The 17,170-nt window shown below is 43.1% G+C and overlaps 1 protein-coding gene across 2 annotated transcripts; it reads right to left on the reverse strand.

Moving 5' to 3' along the window:
- Positions 1-68: 68 nt before the first annotated feature.
- On the reverse strand, positions 69-16,543 carry LOC110973510 (cAMP-responsive element modulator-like). 2 transcript variants are annotated; one of them, XM_022224386.2, is made up of 8 exons: positions 16,383-16,543; positions 7,623-7,725; positions 6,343-6,486; positions 5,328-5,431; positions 4,662-4,792; positions 3,901-4,062; positions 3,207-3,351; positions 69-2,668 (listed from the first exon to the last, which is right to left on the reverse strand). In XM_022224386.2, exons 2-8 carry the CDS (start codon positions 7,689-7,691, stop codon positions 2,524-2,526), a joined length of 900 nt encoding a protein of 299 aa, XP_022080078.1. In that variant the 5' UTR covers positions 7,692-7,725; positions 16,383-16,543; the 3' UTR covers positions 69-2,523. The 2 variants fall into 2 exon arrangements, with proteins under 2 accessions (XP_022080078.1, XP_022080079.1); XM_022224387.2 differs by lacking the exon at positions 16,383-16,543 and adding an exon at positions 16,172-16,370.
- Between the last annotated feature and the right edge of the window lie 627 nt (positions 16,544-17,170).

The following is a 17,170-nucleotide window of genomic DNA, read 5'->3' on the forward strand; positions in this document are numbered from 1 at the left end:
CGCAAAATCTTGATACCAAGAGCAATTCTTTTCAACTTTCAAACAAACAATACAGACACGACAACAGATTACTGAATGTAGCATATACTTTCAGCTTTAATTTTACAGCATTCTTCGTCAATTTGTACAGTTGGCCGACACGAACGCGGGCTGGGATACAACTGACAGCGTCAATGAGCCTCGACTTCCCAACCACGAGATGAAACAACCTCCAGTACCGGTACATGTCTGCAATTGTGGACACTTAAAATACATGCAAGACTAAAAGGCGCTCAGCCGTCTCACGATCATCCGCACGAAGCTTGGCAAGGGCAAGTTCGAGGCACAATTGTTAACCTGTGGTTCGGTAAAAAAAAAAAAAAAAAACGCCTGCATGACGGATGGTTTGGACCGTCTCGACGACCATTTGGAATCTGGCCCTGGGGCATGAACCACACCACTGGTTATTAATAGCCGATGTTATTTTAGTGCGGCGGGGGTCATGTGCTTTAACACAGCTGTCTGCCACTAGAGTTGTAACCCGTACAAGGTGAGGGCCGTTCAATTGTGGCTGTATTGTGGGCTGGCATTGTTAAAAGGCAACTGACTAGCTGTCAACTCTAGTTGGCACTCAAACTTGCCCTAAGCTACACGTACTGAGCATGTACAATGCAACCAAAAAACACAAACGAACTAAAAAACCAACCAACCAAAACGAAACATTGTACAATTTTGTGCTACTAAGAGGACATGTACACGAATCTGACGACAAAGTCGACCAGTGAATCCAGGATGTGATGACTGTCTTAATTCAGTGTGTCTTGGTTGGAATATTGACAGTACCCGACACAATAAAACACTTAAAACGACATCCACAGGGACACCGAAGGCTTTTTTCAAGCATCTAAATACTGCAAGTGTGCTGGAAGAATCGATATATATACACACACTGAAGTATTCAGCTTACATTTTCTCCAATTAATTCGTTTCCAGGTATACACAGGTATTTATAAGGCTTATATTTACACAGCAAATACAAGAGACGCTGAAATACTTGGTGACAATTGGAAAGTAAATCCTTGATGGTCCGGACAGTAACGGAAAGCCGGTTGCTCTTGGGTCAAGTTTTTCCCAAAGACGCATTGTCAGACATGCCAAATAAAAATCTTGGCTACTCGCAAAGTCGACACCGACATTCCCAACTGGAATTGAACAATAAACATGTTGTGATTAGGTTTGATTTATTCACAAAATCCTACATTCTTTATAAACTATAACAGCTCTCTGAAACAAAAGCTGTTCATTCCACGGCCCAAGAAATAAATGATCAGTTGAATCAATCACAACAAATCAGTTCATTTCGGGAGCATCAACGGCAATTCATTCGTTTAACTTACCAAAGAACGACGTTTAGTTTTCTCCGACATATGAGTTGCATCTCTTTTTTGAAATGCCTGAGTATATATATATTTCTCTGTTCTTACGGTACTCTGGGGAAACAGTTTATGTACATGCCAGGACGGCAGACCTATAAGCAGTTGTTAATGGAACAAAAACTCGGGCCCTGGCCCCCGAGTTAAACCACAATTATAAACGACTCAAAACGCACACGTTCTCCATGAACCTAACTCCCTTACATTAACCCTAACAGTGTGGGCGTTGTTTGGCTTAGAGTACTCAGTACTACAAAATACCAGGTAACACTCTGAGCCTGAAGGACCTAGCGCTACAAATTACTATTTCTGGCTAGGTTTATTCCATTGTTACTCGTACAGAAAACAATGAAACCATGCATTCATAGTGCCACAGCACTGTATGGTACATTGTCTTCTCGATTGTATTTTATGGCTTCAGAGAATGTTAATGTCATGTCCTCTAACAAGCGACAGGGCCGAGTACTACATTTTACTACTAAGTAGTACCTTGTACCATTCGGGACTGTTAGGGTTAATGGGCGCAAGACTACATGTAAAGAATATTACAAATTTAATTCCAACCTAACATTCAGTTCCACCCATAGTGAACAGAACATTGGAAGGTTTTCACATTCTGACAACAGATCAATGCTTTCAGACTTGTCTTCCAACAAAATGCTGAACAGAAACAATGAAAAGGACTAAAACTTTACCTACACTCGTTCCTACTCTAGAAGATGCAACAACAAAGTTTTAGGCAACAAACAGAGGGGGCCATCTTGGTTTTCCAATGGGCGGCGAGACTGTCGGCAACGCAACGTACTGCTTATTTGGACTAAGAGACATCTGGACATACCTATTCCCGTCTGAGCTAGTGCCCGTCTGCACCAAAGAATGATGCTGGTTCACCTTATTACTCAACCGTCCACAGTGACTTTGGAACGCACAACCAGCTGAGATGATTAATAAAACCTGCTTGTCAGGTAAGAAAGAAATCACTCTCCAAAGTGACTCTCTTTGCGGACAAGAAACTAGCAAAAGAACAAAAAAAACATTAAAAAAACACAGTAAAAATCCATTCTTCTGAATGGCGAGACACTGGCTCCGGGCGATCACCGTGGATTTTTTGTTACTCCGACTTGTGGCAGTAGAGCTCCTTGAGGGATTTCAGTTCTTCGATGAGCGTCTTGTTCTGGTTCTCCAGCACCGCCACCCGGTTCTCCAGACACTTGATGTACTCTTTCTTCTTCCGTCGGCACTCCTTCGCGGCCTCCCTGTGCGAAGGGGAAGGACACAAATGGCAAACGTTGAAAAGAGATACTGGAGAGAGCGACGCTGTCTGTAGGGGCTGTGCCAATTATTCCAGTACACAGATATGCGATCGACTGATTCGGATGTGAACATCAAAATCCATTAGTTGTTCATAAACTGCATTCAGAAAGTATATGGGTCATTCCATGAGGGTGGGGCACAATTTGCGACGGTGTCAATTGTTACATGGGTTCCGTAAAAATGAACAGCTATTTCCCTGCGTGTGGATTCCAAATTGACATTGTTATACATCTTGCAAGGCTGAATACAGAGGGGTGTGTTATTTTTACTAAGTAAAGGACCTACTCTATAGGTCATGGCAGGTGGTAAACGTTTTGGATGTAACAAGGACACCGTCACAAATTGTGCCCCCACCTCGTGGAATGACCCATATTTCAACAGTGTTAATACTGTAAATTAAATCTAGAGGTGATGTCAGTTTGGCATTACAAGTAGGTCGGGCAGGACACCAGCGAGGGTTTGGCGTTTTGGACAACCCACCTGTTCTTCATGAGCCTCAGCTCCCGCTTCCGGCCAGCCTCCTCGTGGACGTGTATGTGGCCCGAGGACTGGAGGTTGGTGCTGGCCATCACCACCCCCTGCGGGAGGCTGGTCGCCGGCCGGATCTGGTAGGCCTGGATGTCACCTGCAGCGGCGAGTGGGGGGGGGGGTGGTAAACTACACATTACAGTTGGCAACATTGGAAAGTCTGGTCCAAGCTGCAGAGCTCTAAACCTATGGAAGTACATGTAGTCTGGCAGTCTGTCAGATATTACTCATCACCAAAGCCCCCACCAAGGCTTTAAAGCCGGGCACTCGGCTGCAAATTTTAGGTGTTATGTTTGCATTCAAGAATGTCACCTTTATCGTATTGAAAAAAATTGTCTATAAACATCTCAAATTGTTCTTAATTTTTATACAAATAAAAAAGAACCCTAAGATAATGACCCGGAATGCACAAGAGGTGAACTATAAACGGGGGGACTCTGAATCCCCATTCAATACTTTATCAGTCCCCATCAGATTTAAAACTTAGAATTTGGAGAATGCTGAGACAGTGAAACAATCAAAAACTCTCCCAGAAAACCCCTATCCCTGCCCACAAAAAAGGTGTCAGAAAGTAACCAGGTTCAAAAATCAGTCTTTCCTCAGGGAACTGACGACTTCCTGGTTGGCTGCTTCACCATTTACCGACCTGAAGCTGTTGGGACAAAGAATTGCTGTGTGCCATCCTGGGTCTGTATCGACTGGACAATGGTGCCGGCCGGCGCCCCCGCGTTGGTCATGGTCAGCGTCTGCAGGCTGGGCATCTCAGCCGGGTTGGCAATCTGGATGGTTGCTCCTCCTGTGGTCATCACTGTCAAAGAGACGAAGACACAAAAAAAATCTCGTAAATTACATGTTATGGCTAAGAAGCTTGGAAAATGGATCAAGGTAGATTTCTCTCCGGTAACTGAAATTTCTTGAGAGTTCTGATCAGTTTCCGTGTCAGGGACGGCTTCACCTTTTTAAGAGCAACAGGTGCGATACACAGTGAGTGGTTGAGAAGGTCTGAATTACTGTAATCCATGGAGTACTGCATCTAGTAAGGTGATAGTGTCTGTCCACCAAGCTGGTAAAAGGGCTTGCAGAACCTGTAGGAGACTGTGGCACCTGTACAGGTGATGTCCATGTAGGTAGTCTGTGCTGAAGAGGTCAAATTTTAACATACATACTTGGGGCTTTCATAGGGCTTGAACACACCTGCTGGAAATTAATTAACACCTGCAGGACCTACATGTAGGTGCTTAAAGCAGGTGCTACCTGCAGGCTACCGAGTAACAGTTTCACATGCAATGAAAGCATTGAAATGGTGTAGGAGCACTCATTGAGAACCCATGGTGGCCTACAGGTCCTGCAGAGGTGCTACAACCAGGGTAACTGCAGGATAAACTAAATGACTCGGTATACAAGTACCTGTCTGGAATCCATGGAGGCCCGCAGCACCTGCCAAGGTGATGGTACCTGCGTTATCTTCCTCGGTGTTCTCCTCTTCAATCCTGGCCACCCCTGGGGTGTCTGTGGAGGACAGGTCGTTCAGGATCTTCCTGCACACGGACAGCAACAAAGAGTCAGTAAGGACACCCCAAAAATTACTACTTTACATTGATGTGCCAACCTTCGATTTTCACCAAAAGGTATGGACATTGCAAAGCCCGTCTTCTTGCTCGGATGGAGCGACTAGGGCATGTCGAAGTTTTCATTAGGAAGATCTTGAAAGGCTCCTTTACAACTTTACATTCCATCACCTACCACATCAGTCCAGTTTCCACACGTTAAGTCAAGCGGAGCATGCTATTTCAACCTGTGCAAAGATCCGAAAAGGGGACACCTGCCCCACACGGGGCCTAAATATGATCCAATACAGTTTCTGACGGCATAATTACTGGACCCACTTTTAACGTGACCACCAGTCCTGTCCATCCTCAGCTTCATCGGAGAGTCCTGGTTGTAGCTGAGGAGTAACTGGCACACATGCCTATGCAAAGTGGCTGCAGCCAGTGGCTTCCATTGACTAATGTGTTTTCCTTTAGCCGTAGCCACAATTTTTCGCGCAAGCCTCACTGGCACTGGCACACTGACCTGTATGAGGGTCTGCGTGACAGGATGTCCTGTCGCCTCTTGCGATCCACCTCGGTGTCTGGAACGACCGCTGGTTGTTCTTCTCCGTCCTGCACTGGGGTCACCTGAGGGGAACGGAAAAAAAAAATTCACACATGTAAAACTGTCAACACCATGTGCGATTATTAAAAATCACACCACAGAGTGGTTTGAATGGCAAACTTACAGTTGGCTGAGCCAGCTTTGTCTAATGGGCTGGACACCTGCTAACATTGACAGATCAGAAATCGGAATGCCCATTTTAGGTGTCCAAAGCACGATGGAAAGCTGTGCGAGGAGCCATTTTATATGCGTACACACATGAATGTACATGTACTTGTAGGTAGCAATTGCCACATTGGCATGCAACAGAGTGCAATGCGGCTCAAATGAGAACCCTCCTGAATGCAACAAAGCTGAAATGGGAACCATGCTGAATGCAACAGAATGCAACAAACCTGAATTGAGAGTCCCATCAAATGCAAGTGAATGCAACGCAGCTAAAATGGGAACCATGCTGAATGCAACAGACTGCCACAAACCTGAATTGAGAATCTCATCAAATGCAAGTGAATGCAACGCAGCTAAAATGAGAACCATGCTGAATGCAACAGACTGCCACAAACCTGAATTGAGAATCCCATCAAATGCAAGTGAATGCAACGCAGCTAAAATGAGAACAGTGCTGAATGCAACAGAGTGTGCCACAGCCGGAAATGGAAAAAAAAAAAATGGTGAACGCAATAGAGTGCAACGCAGCTTAAATGAGAACCCGCTGAATGCAACGAAATGCACCAAAATTGCACTGGTGGATTTTCTGGCACTGGGGAGTGCAGTGGATAAAACCCAGCCTTGGCCCTGTCAAGCGGAAACAGTGTGCCACTCTGCCACTTATGTTCACCGCCATGTGTCAGTGCAACGAGGTGCAACAATTCTGGACCAACGGCGCATCCTGCTGCAGTCGACAGGGACAGAGGTTACAGCGAGAGCAACTCACCTGAACTTGGACCGTGTGCAGCGGGGTAGTCTGGATGACCGACGGCTGGGTGCTGTTGGACTGGATAACAGACGTCACCGCCACAGGCTGGCTGGAAATCCCGGGCATGACCACCGACACAGGCAGGGCTTGAGTTGAGATAATCTGTACCGAGGAAACCACATAAGAAAAACGCTGGGGTTTACTCAATTGATTAAGGCCCTTTGCAAATGCTCCGAGACTAACTGTGGAGATCAATGGGAGGGCAATCTTGAAAACTCTGCATGTCTGGAAAAGTTTACCACGACCAAAACTATTACGGGACCACGAACTGTTCCCACTTCAGACCACTGATCCATACAAATGCAGACTTCTTCTGAAGCCCTAAAATTAAGAATAGAACAACTACAAAGTGAAAGATTGTGCTGTCCTAAAAACAAAAAAAATTCCAAATGCATCAGGCACATTTGGACTTTTTTTAGAGAATCATTAAGTATGAATCCACAGGCCTGATCACTTGTTTCCAAGAAGTCACAGGAGAGTGATTAAAGGGACTGACGACTGCAGCATACATGTAGGACAGTGACTGAAACAAAACAAAGTGCTTGTTAGCCCCTACGCGCCGGGAGACGGTAAGAGCCGCCGTGAAAATTGAGATCCTCAGCCCGCTTTTCAGCTATTATTCTCGGCCCACGCTCGAGCAAACACGGTGAAAGAAGGCAGACCCTGGCTCTTTTGTATATGATGATTGCCCTTTGTGTGTAGCCCAGAAATGAAAAGACCGAATTTGCATCATAATCACCAGCTTCACAATAGCCCCCACTTTGAAAACAGGCAATGGGAATGTGGAAGCGTGAGTACAGCCACATGCCACTGAACAATGAGCCTTTTCACTGTGTAATTCAAAAAAATAATTCAAAAAAAAATTCCCGTCGTCAAGGGGTTAACATTCTGCAGCAACGCTTGCCAATGTATCAAACACTGCTCTCAGCTGCGGCACACGAATGGCCGATCAGTGCCAGCTGCCACTCGTGGCCTCGGCAAAACTAGACCATCCTTGCAGTGCCTGAAATCCCTCCCAGCCTTGAGGGAGAAAAGGAAGGAGGTTGGTTGACGACCAGAAATCCAACGAACAGTGCACTTAATGTTTTTTAATCATTTGCTCCCCAATTTTGCCCGTTGAAAATAACCCAAGGCTGCAGACTTTCTGTTTCTCACTACCAAAATGTAGGGGGAGGGGTATAAAATGGCTCCCCCTACTCCGGTCAAACACTGAGGGGAAAACGTGTCGGAATGCTTACCTGTATTTTTTCCTCTGTAGTGGCACTGTTGTTGGCAGTGCTGTTATCAGTGTTAGTTTCTTCCTCCATGCTTTACTGCGAATTCTCCGAGTGTGGTACGATTCTAAGAGCGAGGAAAAAACAGACAGCAGTTTGACAAACGATCAAGGGCCAATTTCACAGACTTGCTCAGCACTGCAATTTGCAAACAAATAAAAAACTTTGCCGAGCAAAAGGGAGTCACCAGCCAAAATGTCATGCACTCTGTGTGTCTCGTGACTGGTTCCCGGCCAAGCTTTGCTTAGCAGGTGACAATTACCCGTACAAAACTGGGCCGAGACTCTTTAAAAAAACAAAGCATAGTTCTGCATGTGGCTTTTCGTCTAACCAATTTTTAGCATGTCACTGTACGTGTAATTACTGGCACAAGACTGGACAGAGCCTGTTTAACTCCAACAGGTCAGACTATTGAAATTTGAAAATCAACTGGGGCCATTTTCATAGAGCTGCTTAAACACAAAATTTGCTTAAGCGCGAGAAAACCTTGCTTGATAAATCAGGTAACCAACCAAAACTCCTTGTGATGTATGTTGTTTTGGGATCATATTAAGCTGTCTGTTGGTTAGCTAACAAACAAATAGAGTTTGACCTGGTAACATTTGTTTTTTAAGCAAGGTTTTTCACGCTTAAGCAAATGTTGTGCTTAAGCTGCTCTACGAAATTGGCCTCTGGTATGGATGAGATACAATGTAGGTTTGACTTCACAGGAACTCGTAGTACATGTACCTAACCTGACAAAATCAATAGCAGTCCAGCACACAGTGCCACTAGTTATTCACTTCACAGACACCCCCCCCGTGTGTCCCCAATCAAAATAAAATCCCAAACCGTACATGTATCACCCCAGGCCTCTGATCCCCGATCCAACAAAGGTGAACCACAAGTTCACAGTGAATGGCACTGAATTAGAAGTGGGCCTACTTAGGATTAACAATGGACGCTTGAGATATATGCTAACAAAACTTGCTGGGGTTTTTACTATTTCTACAGTGACACATTTGGTATTTTGTCACGATGACGTGGAGACTTTTCCTACATCAGAAAAGCGAACAGAGACGAACACAGAGCAAAATTAGATATTATTACCATTTCCAGTCACATATGAGCCTGCCGGAGATATACATGCACATGTAAACCAGGATTAGAATTTATCATTTTTTTCATCTGCAAGTGAGTTTACACGTACTGGTGTACGTGTGATATGTCTTGTCTCAATTTACTAGTCCTTATGCCATGTTTCCATATGCATTTATTCAGTTTTGTTCTTCAGCAAGAAGTTGAACTGACTTGAATGAACGGCAAAAGTTATTTGAACAGGCCGACATGTTCCCTCATCTAACACGTATCTGCCTAGTCCAACGATAAAAAAATGATGAACCATAAAATAACAGTGAATAAATATGTGATTGGACACGACTAATGCACATATTTATTGATGGATTTTCAGCGATTTTGTTCGAGAGTTTTACTTTCATTTTCCAGGACACCCCCGTCCACTTTATGGAATATTCCTAGTGCAATTGGCACGCGCGTGGCAAGCCACGTGCACACAGACTCTTGACCAATCAGAATCCATTCAACTGCCTCGTAAATCGTATCCAGGTGCCAGCATGTGATTCACACAGCGGGCATTATCACTTCTCAGGGGGGCATTATCAAATGCTAATGCACTTACACGGTCAAATTGCAGGTTGTTGAACTGTTTGAGGAATTTATGAATGTAAATTTTGCAATAGCCACGCACAGATACCTACTGTAGCATGCACATACAGTCTGATTACAGCAAAAAAGCCCTTGCCATGTCTGAGGTCACATGCACTGTACACTGCATACGGCGGTGACCTCAGTTAGCGACCCACCCACCGAAGTAAAATGAGCATGACCTCATGCTCAATTCACAATTCACACTGGCAAAACCAGCACTCACACAGTTTAGCAAAGGCCGTGTACATGTGCAGGTACCCATATTGTACGTTGCAGTATACACTAGCTAACACGAGTGAAGCTAGTTGGAGGGGCATCTGAACTGTTTTTGGGGCCTTGGAGCTCAACTTTGCTCCGACCAGTCCCCAGGAAAGTAGGACTCACTGCGTGCTAGATTTCTAGCAAGTCAACAGATTTAATCTACACATCCTGTGACAAGGACACTCACATGTGTACATGTATATACACGTACATGTCTATACGTCAGTTGTATAGCAGCTATGACGTCAGCCAGACACAGATCACAAAATCAACAACCTACCAGCAGTTATTCTTACATGTACATGTACCATAATGCGTAAGTGTGCAGGCACAAGTACACGTGTGTGTCACGTACACGTACGTAACTGGATTTCTGTACACCACGGACATTGCACTTGTACATGTAATCAAATATTTTGCAATGCAAAATATAGTACAAGTCAGGGTTCAATTTTTGATGGACAAATTACCAACACCCAAGAGGCTATTTTGTACCCAAAAAAATGGGGTTTGAAAAGACACCCTCACGTGGCCAGGAAGAAACAGTCAGGTGTGCATTACACGCAGGTGAAGAACACAATTTGCTTACAAACATAAGCACTTGTACATTTACATGTATGAATGGACTTCTACATATTCATATGTACCGGTACGTGTGCAGTACTGTAAGGGTTGGTGGAAGAACTCATATGTACATGTGAAATACGTACATTGTAAACTGCATTACAAATGAAATGCACACTATTGTGTACACGTATTTTTCAAGTAGCTCCGTGTAGACAGGTAGAGCTTTGTACACTCCTAAGGTCACACAAAAATATACCCTCAGTAGTTGCATGTCCATGTAAGTTAACACAAACCAAAGCTAAGCTAAACAAACAGAACAAAAAATTTTAATGTAGAACCTACATCTCTTTGTTCCAGAACTTATTAAAAAACAATTGGTGCATTGTGCTGTGTTCTCCCTGACTCAGACTTCATTACTTTCAGGCCAGTGAGCTCAACAAAAGTGGCCTGCTCTCACATGAACACACTTGTAACCACCACAAAATTCGGCCTTTTTTTGTAACCACTCAACCAGTGACTATGCAGCTCTGACACGTTCATGTGGTATTGTATATGTGCACAGTGAATTACATTGTCCCTTGCACAAAAAAAATATGACCCCTAACCTAAGTTACTCCTTTTCCAATGAAACGGAAACACATGTTTTTTTAATTCGCCTAATATAAAATGAGATACCAGGAAAACCTTTGAAGGGAATTTACAAAAAGCCTGTACTTCCATATACATGTACGTGTAACAACATATACATGTCCGATGCATTTACATGCAGTCTGTCAAGCACCATGCACATTCACAAAAAGTGCATGCATACATGTACAATGTGCATGTAAATCCATTTACAAGTGTTTTGTTAAACAATATGGCGAGTCAGGTTGGTGTAGTGGGTTCGAATCCCACCTTGGTCAGCCGGTGTATTGGAGTTTCAGTCCCTGCCTGATTCCGTGGGTTTGTCCTGCAACATTTATCCGGGGTTTTCCTCCCACCTCTAAAACTGAACATTTCTTCATTTTCTTTTAAACTGTCACTTCGCCCTGCAACTGGTGCTACATGCGCTGTTGGATGAACATATCAAAATTAAACATGTACATGTACAGGCAACATGGGTGTACATGTACGATGTACATGTACATGTAGTCATCTAACCTGAATTTACACCTTCAGCCAGCAGTGCTGTATGAAGCGGGGACATGAACACATACATGTACAACATGTAAGCGCATAACACATGTACTATCCGTGAGTATTGTTTTTCTGTATTTCAAAATTTAGTGATCTGCAAAAAGTCTTCACGTGGTGAGCTTTGTCATTTGGGTGCGTATCGACTCCAACTATAATATGGACACTCTCTTGTTTTCCGATACGTGTCCATGTATATCGCATTAACATGTATCAATCTAGGTTGTCTACAACATGGATCTAGGTTGACTGGAATCACGAACGAAATGGTTTCGAAAACGGGACAGTGTCCAGATCAATTTGAAGTTGATATGCACCTACATGTGCACGACAAAGCTCACCATGTGAAGAGTTTTCGCATCTGATCACATCACAAAAACGCAAAAATGTACCATTTTATCAAGTTTGCAACCCGCAGTCTAGCCTTCTATGAAAGTAATACGTGAACAAATTATGTGAATATGCATGCACTGGTTTTAATACAGAATTTTAAAACCAGATTGGTGCAGAAGGCACAAGAATACTACAAAATTAAAATTTAAAGCTATCGATAATTTTTTATAGCAAGTATTCATTCAATGGGGAAAAACCCTTTGCGAAGTTAACTCAATAAATGCCACAAAACCTGTTTAGCAAGAACTGAGTTTTCTTCAGACACTGACATTCAATAATTCTATACAAATTGCCAGCACTGTGGCAAAACGACGGTATCAGCTATCGGTCTGACAAAGACAAATTCTCCAACTGCCCGGCAATGCATAACAAAAAGCTGGCCTTTACCCAAAGGGAATGATGGACAAAAAAAGTATTGACATGGATGACCTGACACCTAATAGCCGATTTTCAACCGTCAGCGCCAAGGGAACTTCGCAAATGACCAGAACAATTCTCCGCTTAAGAGCATTGTTGGCCCGCAGAAATGTCAGAGCTCAAAACTTGGTAACTTTATCCCAAAGCAAGAACACTTCAATTTCAATTTCAAAGATGACTATATCTGAAAGGTTTTGAGTGTCTGCCCAATAAAGTGTGTATCTTGCCGACATATTCCAAAACTGGTGTAATCTTGAGGGAAAAAAGAAAACCAATTCTGTTAGGGTTAAAACTAATTTTAGGGTAAAAATACGACAGTAAGTAACTATCACATATACGTAAATGCCACATCAATATTCCCTTCTACATTAGAATGTACAATACGAAGGAATTTCTGTTCAAAATTCAAAACAGAAAAATTGATGTTAAATGGAAAATGGATTTCCAGCTTTGAAACAAATTTAACAAGCCCAACATGGTTTGCAGGGAAGTACACAAGCTAGGGAGTGAAGCTCACGGCAAACTCTGTCAAATACAAGCATTCACTTCGTTTTGGTTTTGCAAACTGGCTGGAAATGTAAACTTGTTCCTGTTTCATTTAACTGGATACTCGCCACACAGACAATGAAAGTGAAGCAATTATTACGCTGCGAATAGACTACAGGATCACCCAGGAGATGCCCTCAGAATTCCATAGAAAAATCCCTTCCTCTTTTTAGCCATGGACACGTTCGTTTATGCGCACAGTATGAACAATCAACATTTGTAACTTAATCAACAAACAAACAAGGAAACATCGTCCTAATTCAAAACAAAACGAAGGGGGCATTATCTTCTACAATACTCAAGTGATTCCTGGTTTTTTGACTCGACTCAGGGCACAAGAGACTTTTAATTAGCAAGTTAAAAAAAAATGCTCAAATGTGGGCAACCACCTCACGCAGCCACAGGGCATGCAGCACAGTACTACCAACCAAATGGAACGAGCTGTGAAAATTCACTTCTACCTACGGTATCAACTCTGAGGCAGATAGGGCACTTGGGATGGGATGATTTTTTCAGATTCAGGTGGTGTCATATAATTTCTTTGAGCCCTCACTGGACAAAACTTTGTACACTGAACGTACATGTCCGTGTACTGTATGTGCACAGATGTAGGCAGCAAGCACCCCATAATGCACTGCCACATCGCTACTTCCTTCACAAATTTTGCTGAAAGTAATTAGCCCATCCCAGCACCGTGCGAAAGCCGGGAGGTGGGGAAAAGTGAACTGTTTTAAAGAACAAATCAACACACACACACGATAGATGACTGAAATTTGAGCACACCATATAGGCCTAAAATGCACATGAAGCCTTGACCTGACCAGCAGTAGACAGTGTACAAATTCTAGTAAAAACTAGTGTGGGCTAGTATGCTGTTAAACATGGTAAAGAAACACATACAAATGCACCTGTTTGGATCTGTAATTTGTAAATAAGAATTTTAAACAGAGATTTTATGATTGATTATCCGTATTGTACAAATTCTAACAATTTTGAAAACTCCACGTTTAAGTTTTTAAATGGACAGCACGGCTCAACAGCAACGTTCAAAAAACTAAAGTGGAAAAAAGCATGTCAAACTTAACAGTTTGGCTGAATGTCCAGTGGGCTAGTGAAAATTCCTGCTGGCTAGTGAAAAAATGCTAAAGGACAAAACCTGGTACAACAGTATGCGTTTCAAATAAATTTTCTGCCACCATCTAGAAATTTTTTTTTTTAATTTTTCACAAAGCACCAACCCAGCAGATTTTAGTAGAACTAAATTGGTAACAAGGCAGAGAGTGTCCACCAGTGTGATGCTCTTCAAAGGTACAAGTAACATTAATTAAGGTTGGTTGGTAGCAAAGATCATTTAGCGTAGAGCTATTCGATCTCTTGTTGCTACTATTGTTTTCTCGTATCACGCAAAAATTCATGGGATTAAGGATTAATTGCAAATATGGCGAAGGAGACACATGTAAGGTTACATTTCAACTGATTCTGACACGTCTGAAAGACAGAATATAAGATGAACATCAAAGACCAAATGAGATTGATGAAAAAAAGTCCGGGATATGACCATAGGCACCACTGCCTGCCCGATAAGCCTAAAATTTAGACATCTATTAAACTGGTATACATGTTAAATAAAATTTATCGGTCATCCTTGCTTTGTGGTTCGCCTTTGACCCCTGACAAGGTCCATGCTAAATTGCAGAGTCTTGCAGTCAAAATGGAAATAGTTTTCAGGATGCCAGTACGTGTACAAGTATTTCTCCACCACTTCCTGAAGAGCACCCCATATTCTCTTAGTGCACTATCAACAGGAAAACAGTTCCTCCATTTGCACACCTGACATGACTTTGACAAAATGAACCGGTTCCCACTATAAACAAGTGCTGTCCGACATACATGTACTTGAAACCTAAAACAGATTTCTACAGGCCAAGTTTTTTCAGTCTGTGGCATGCAGTCTACTGGAACTCTGCTCGCCGTCTTGCGCCCTTACAGTGGGCCAGAAAGGGCAAATGGGTCCCAGCTACCGACGAAAAGCACTGGGCGGCTGTCCTAATCTAATTTGTGCATGCATGTGGACTGTGCACATGTCACGCACGAGTAGGTGTTGACTTGTGTCATTGCTCAACTGAACTATATTGTGTTACTTAAAATTAACAAAAACAGAACATGACAGACGGGTAGCAACGCACATGCACATGAGAGATCCAGCTTTTAGTCTTCGTTCAAGGCGTTATTCTACCCAAAATGGAAGAGGGATTATGCGCGCGTTAAGTCGTGTCCGTGTGTAATGTCTCTAGATGGATCTGTTCTATAGACTACTCACGTCAGCTCGTTCTGCTTGCAATTTTTACATGACATGGCACGAGATTTAGGCTAGCTAGAACGTGTATTTTCACCAGGGACGGCAAATCAATGAAAATCCGGGAAACATATTTCTGCCATGCCGATGTCTGGATTGCCGGATAAAACCGGGTAAGTTTCATCACTGATAAACACATTTTTTCTAAATGAAGAAATTTTTCATTAGAAAATCAGCTTGTTACAGTGGTTCTCGCAGAAAATGGATTTGCCGCCCGTTTTCCGGTTACTTTCTGGACACCGATCCAGAATGAGGAAAAATGTTGTCACCACTTTGGTCGATCCTGTACATCCAAAGTAAAAGTTTAAAATTTGAAATTCATTTGATAGTATCTAAAACACACAAGGTTGGCGACTGACCACATTTCCCTAGAATTTGAGGATTTTTTGTAGCTGCAATCTGACGGAATAATTTTCGCGATCCAAAACTGGGAAAACAACTGTATTAAGTGCAGAGATCTCACTGGTCAAGTTGTCTCTCTGTCAAAGTCGAGTTGTCCCAACGGACGACTTGGCAAACGGTCAAGTTGTCTGAACAGTCGAGTTGTCCGAGGTCAAGTTGGCAAACGGTCGAGTTGTCCAATATCCAGCTACATGTATAGTTGGCTATACTGGAAGTGGCACGATGGGGTCGACAGTGAAGGCCCAGTAGGCCTTAGTGCAGTTTTCATTTTTACTTGGAAAAACAATTAGGGCCTAGGCCTAAATTTGAGCATAGGGCCTTAGTATTGCTATTAATAGGGGAAGTAACCTTGGCTAGGCCTAAACAGGCCTAGGCCTAAATTAGTAACCTAGATAATGAGGCAAAAAATAGGCCCAGGCCATACAGGTCTATCGACCAGGCTAAAGCAGACCTTAACTTAGTTTAACTGTCTGCGTCCATGCTAGCAAGTGCATGAATGCAGTAATCATGCTTGCAACCGCTGACTAAGAATTGCTCATAGTCTACGAGGCCGGGTAGTGGCCTAGGCCTACTTTGCTAACCAAGACAACCATGACAACACTGAACATTAAAGTTAACGACCCAAGATGTACAGAAACGTAAACAAATTCGGCAATGGGGACACTAGGTTCAGTCAACGTGATCTCACGATTCGCAACGACGAGACTCGTTCCTGGGTGGCTCGACCCGGCTGTCCGTCCACGATTCCCCTTCCTGTGTCTGCCCGAATTACCCTCCATTTTGGGTGATTGGGGACCAAAAGGACAAGCATGGATCCCTGGAAGAGTTGGTAGAGAGCCACGCTTTGTTGTTTTGGTACCCAGGCCGGTGAACGGGCGATCAGATGAGCGAGTACTTACCGGGTTACGTATTTCTCGTCACACCGGTGACGCGATCGGAATGGACGCCCCGACTGCTACGTAGACACACGTCAAAATACGCGACACATCGTCATACACATGCACACAGCAGGCGAACAACAAAAGCATGGCCGACTTCGTCATCGTCATCATGATCATCATCGAAAGGCCGGCTTTCAGAGCTTATCCATCCGCCTTCATGAATATTCATCTTCATTTGTGATTTTCCACCAAATGGTCGGTCATTTGCAACACATCGGCTTCAGAAGTATCACACAAAGTGAAATTTGCTGGAAAATATCTATTGGATAAACCAAAATACTATTTAGTTTTGTTATTTTGGAGGATGGATGAACTAAGTAGTTCACATGAATTATTCATTACTCTAATTTATTCCTTCCAATGGTCGAATCGGTTTGGATTACTGACGTCATTTTGACGTACTGCAATTGGTCCGCTTTCGTTCGTGCTGAAACTGGAACTACTTTTACGGCAATTTTCTAATTTTTTTTTTACGTACAAGTTTTTGCTTTCAGTTTTGGTTCAAAAGAAGTTATGAAATGATAGCTAAAATAATATTATTTTTATCCAGAGTTTCACTGAATTTTCACAGTTGCTATTGCTAAACGGGTAGGGAGTGAAAACCATCGATCCCACTCAGAAACCCTTGCTCTGAAATGAACAAAGCGCATCAATTAAAGGAAATTGCGAATTACATGTAAAAGGTTTCGGCCTGCCTGTAACTTGTAAGTACTGGGGCCAGGGGTAGTGTGCATTGTGCACCCCGC

This window comes from Acanthaster planci, linkage group LG17 (genome assembly GCF_054643075.1).
Source record: "Acanthaster planci isolate LZ-2023a linkage group LG17, COTS_SCS, whole genome shotgun sequence".
NCBI classification, from domain to species: domain Eukaryota; kingdom Metazoa; phylum Echinodermata; class Asteroidea; order Valvatida; family Acanthasteridae; genus Acanthaster; species Acanthaster planci.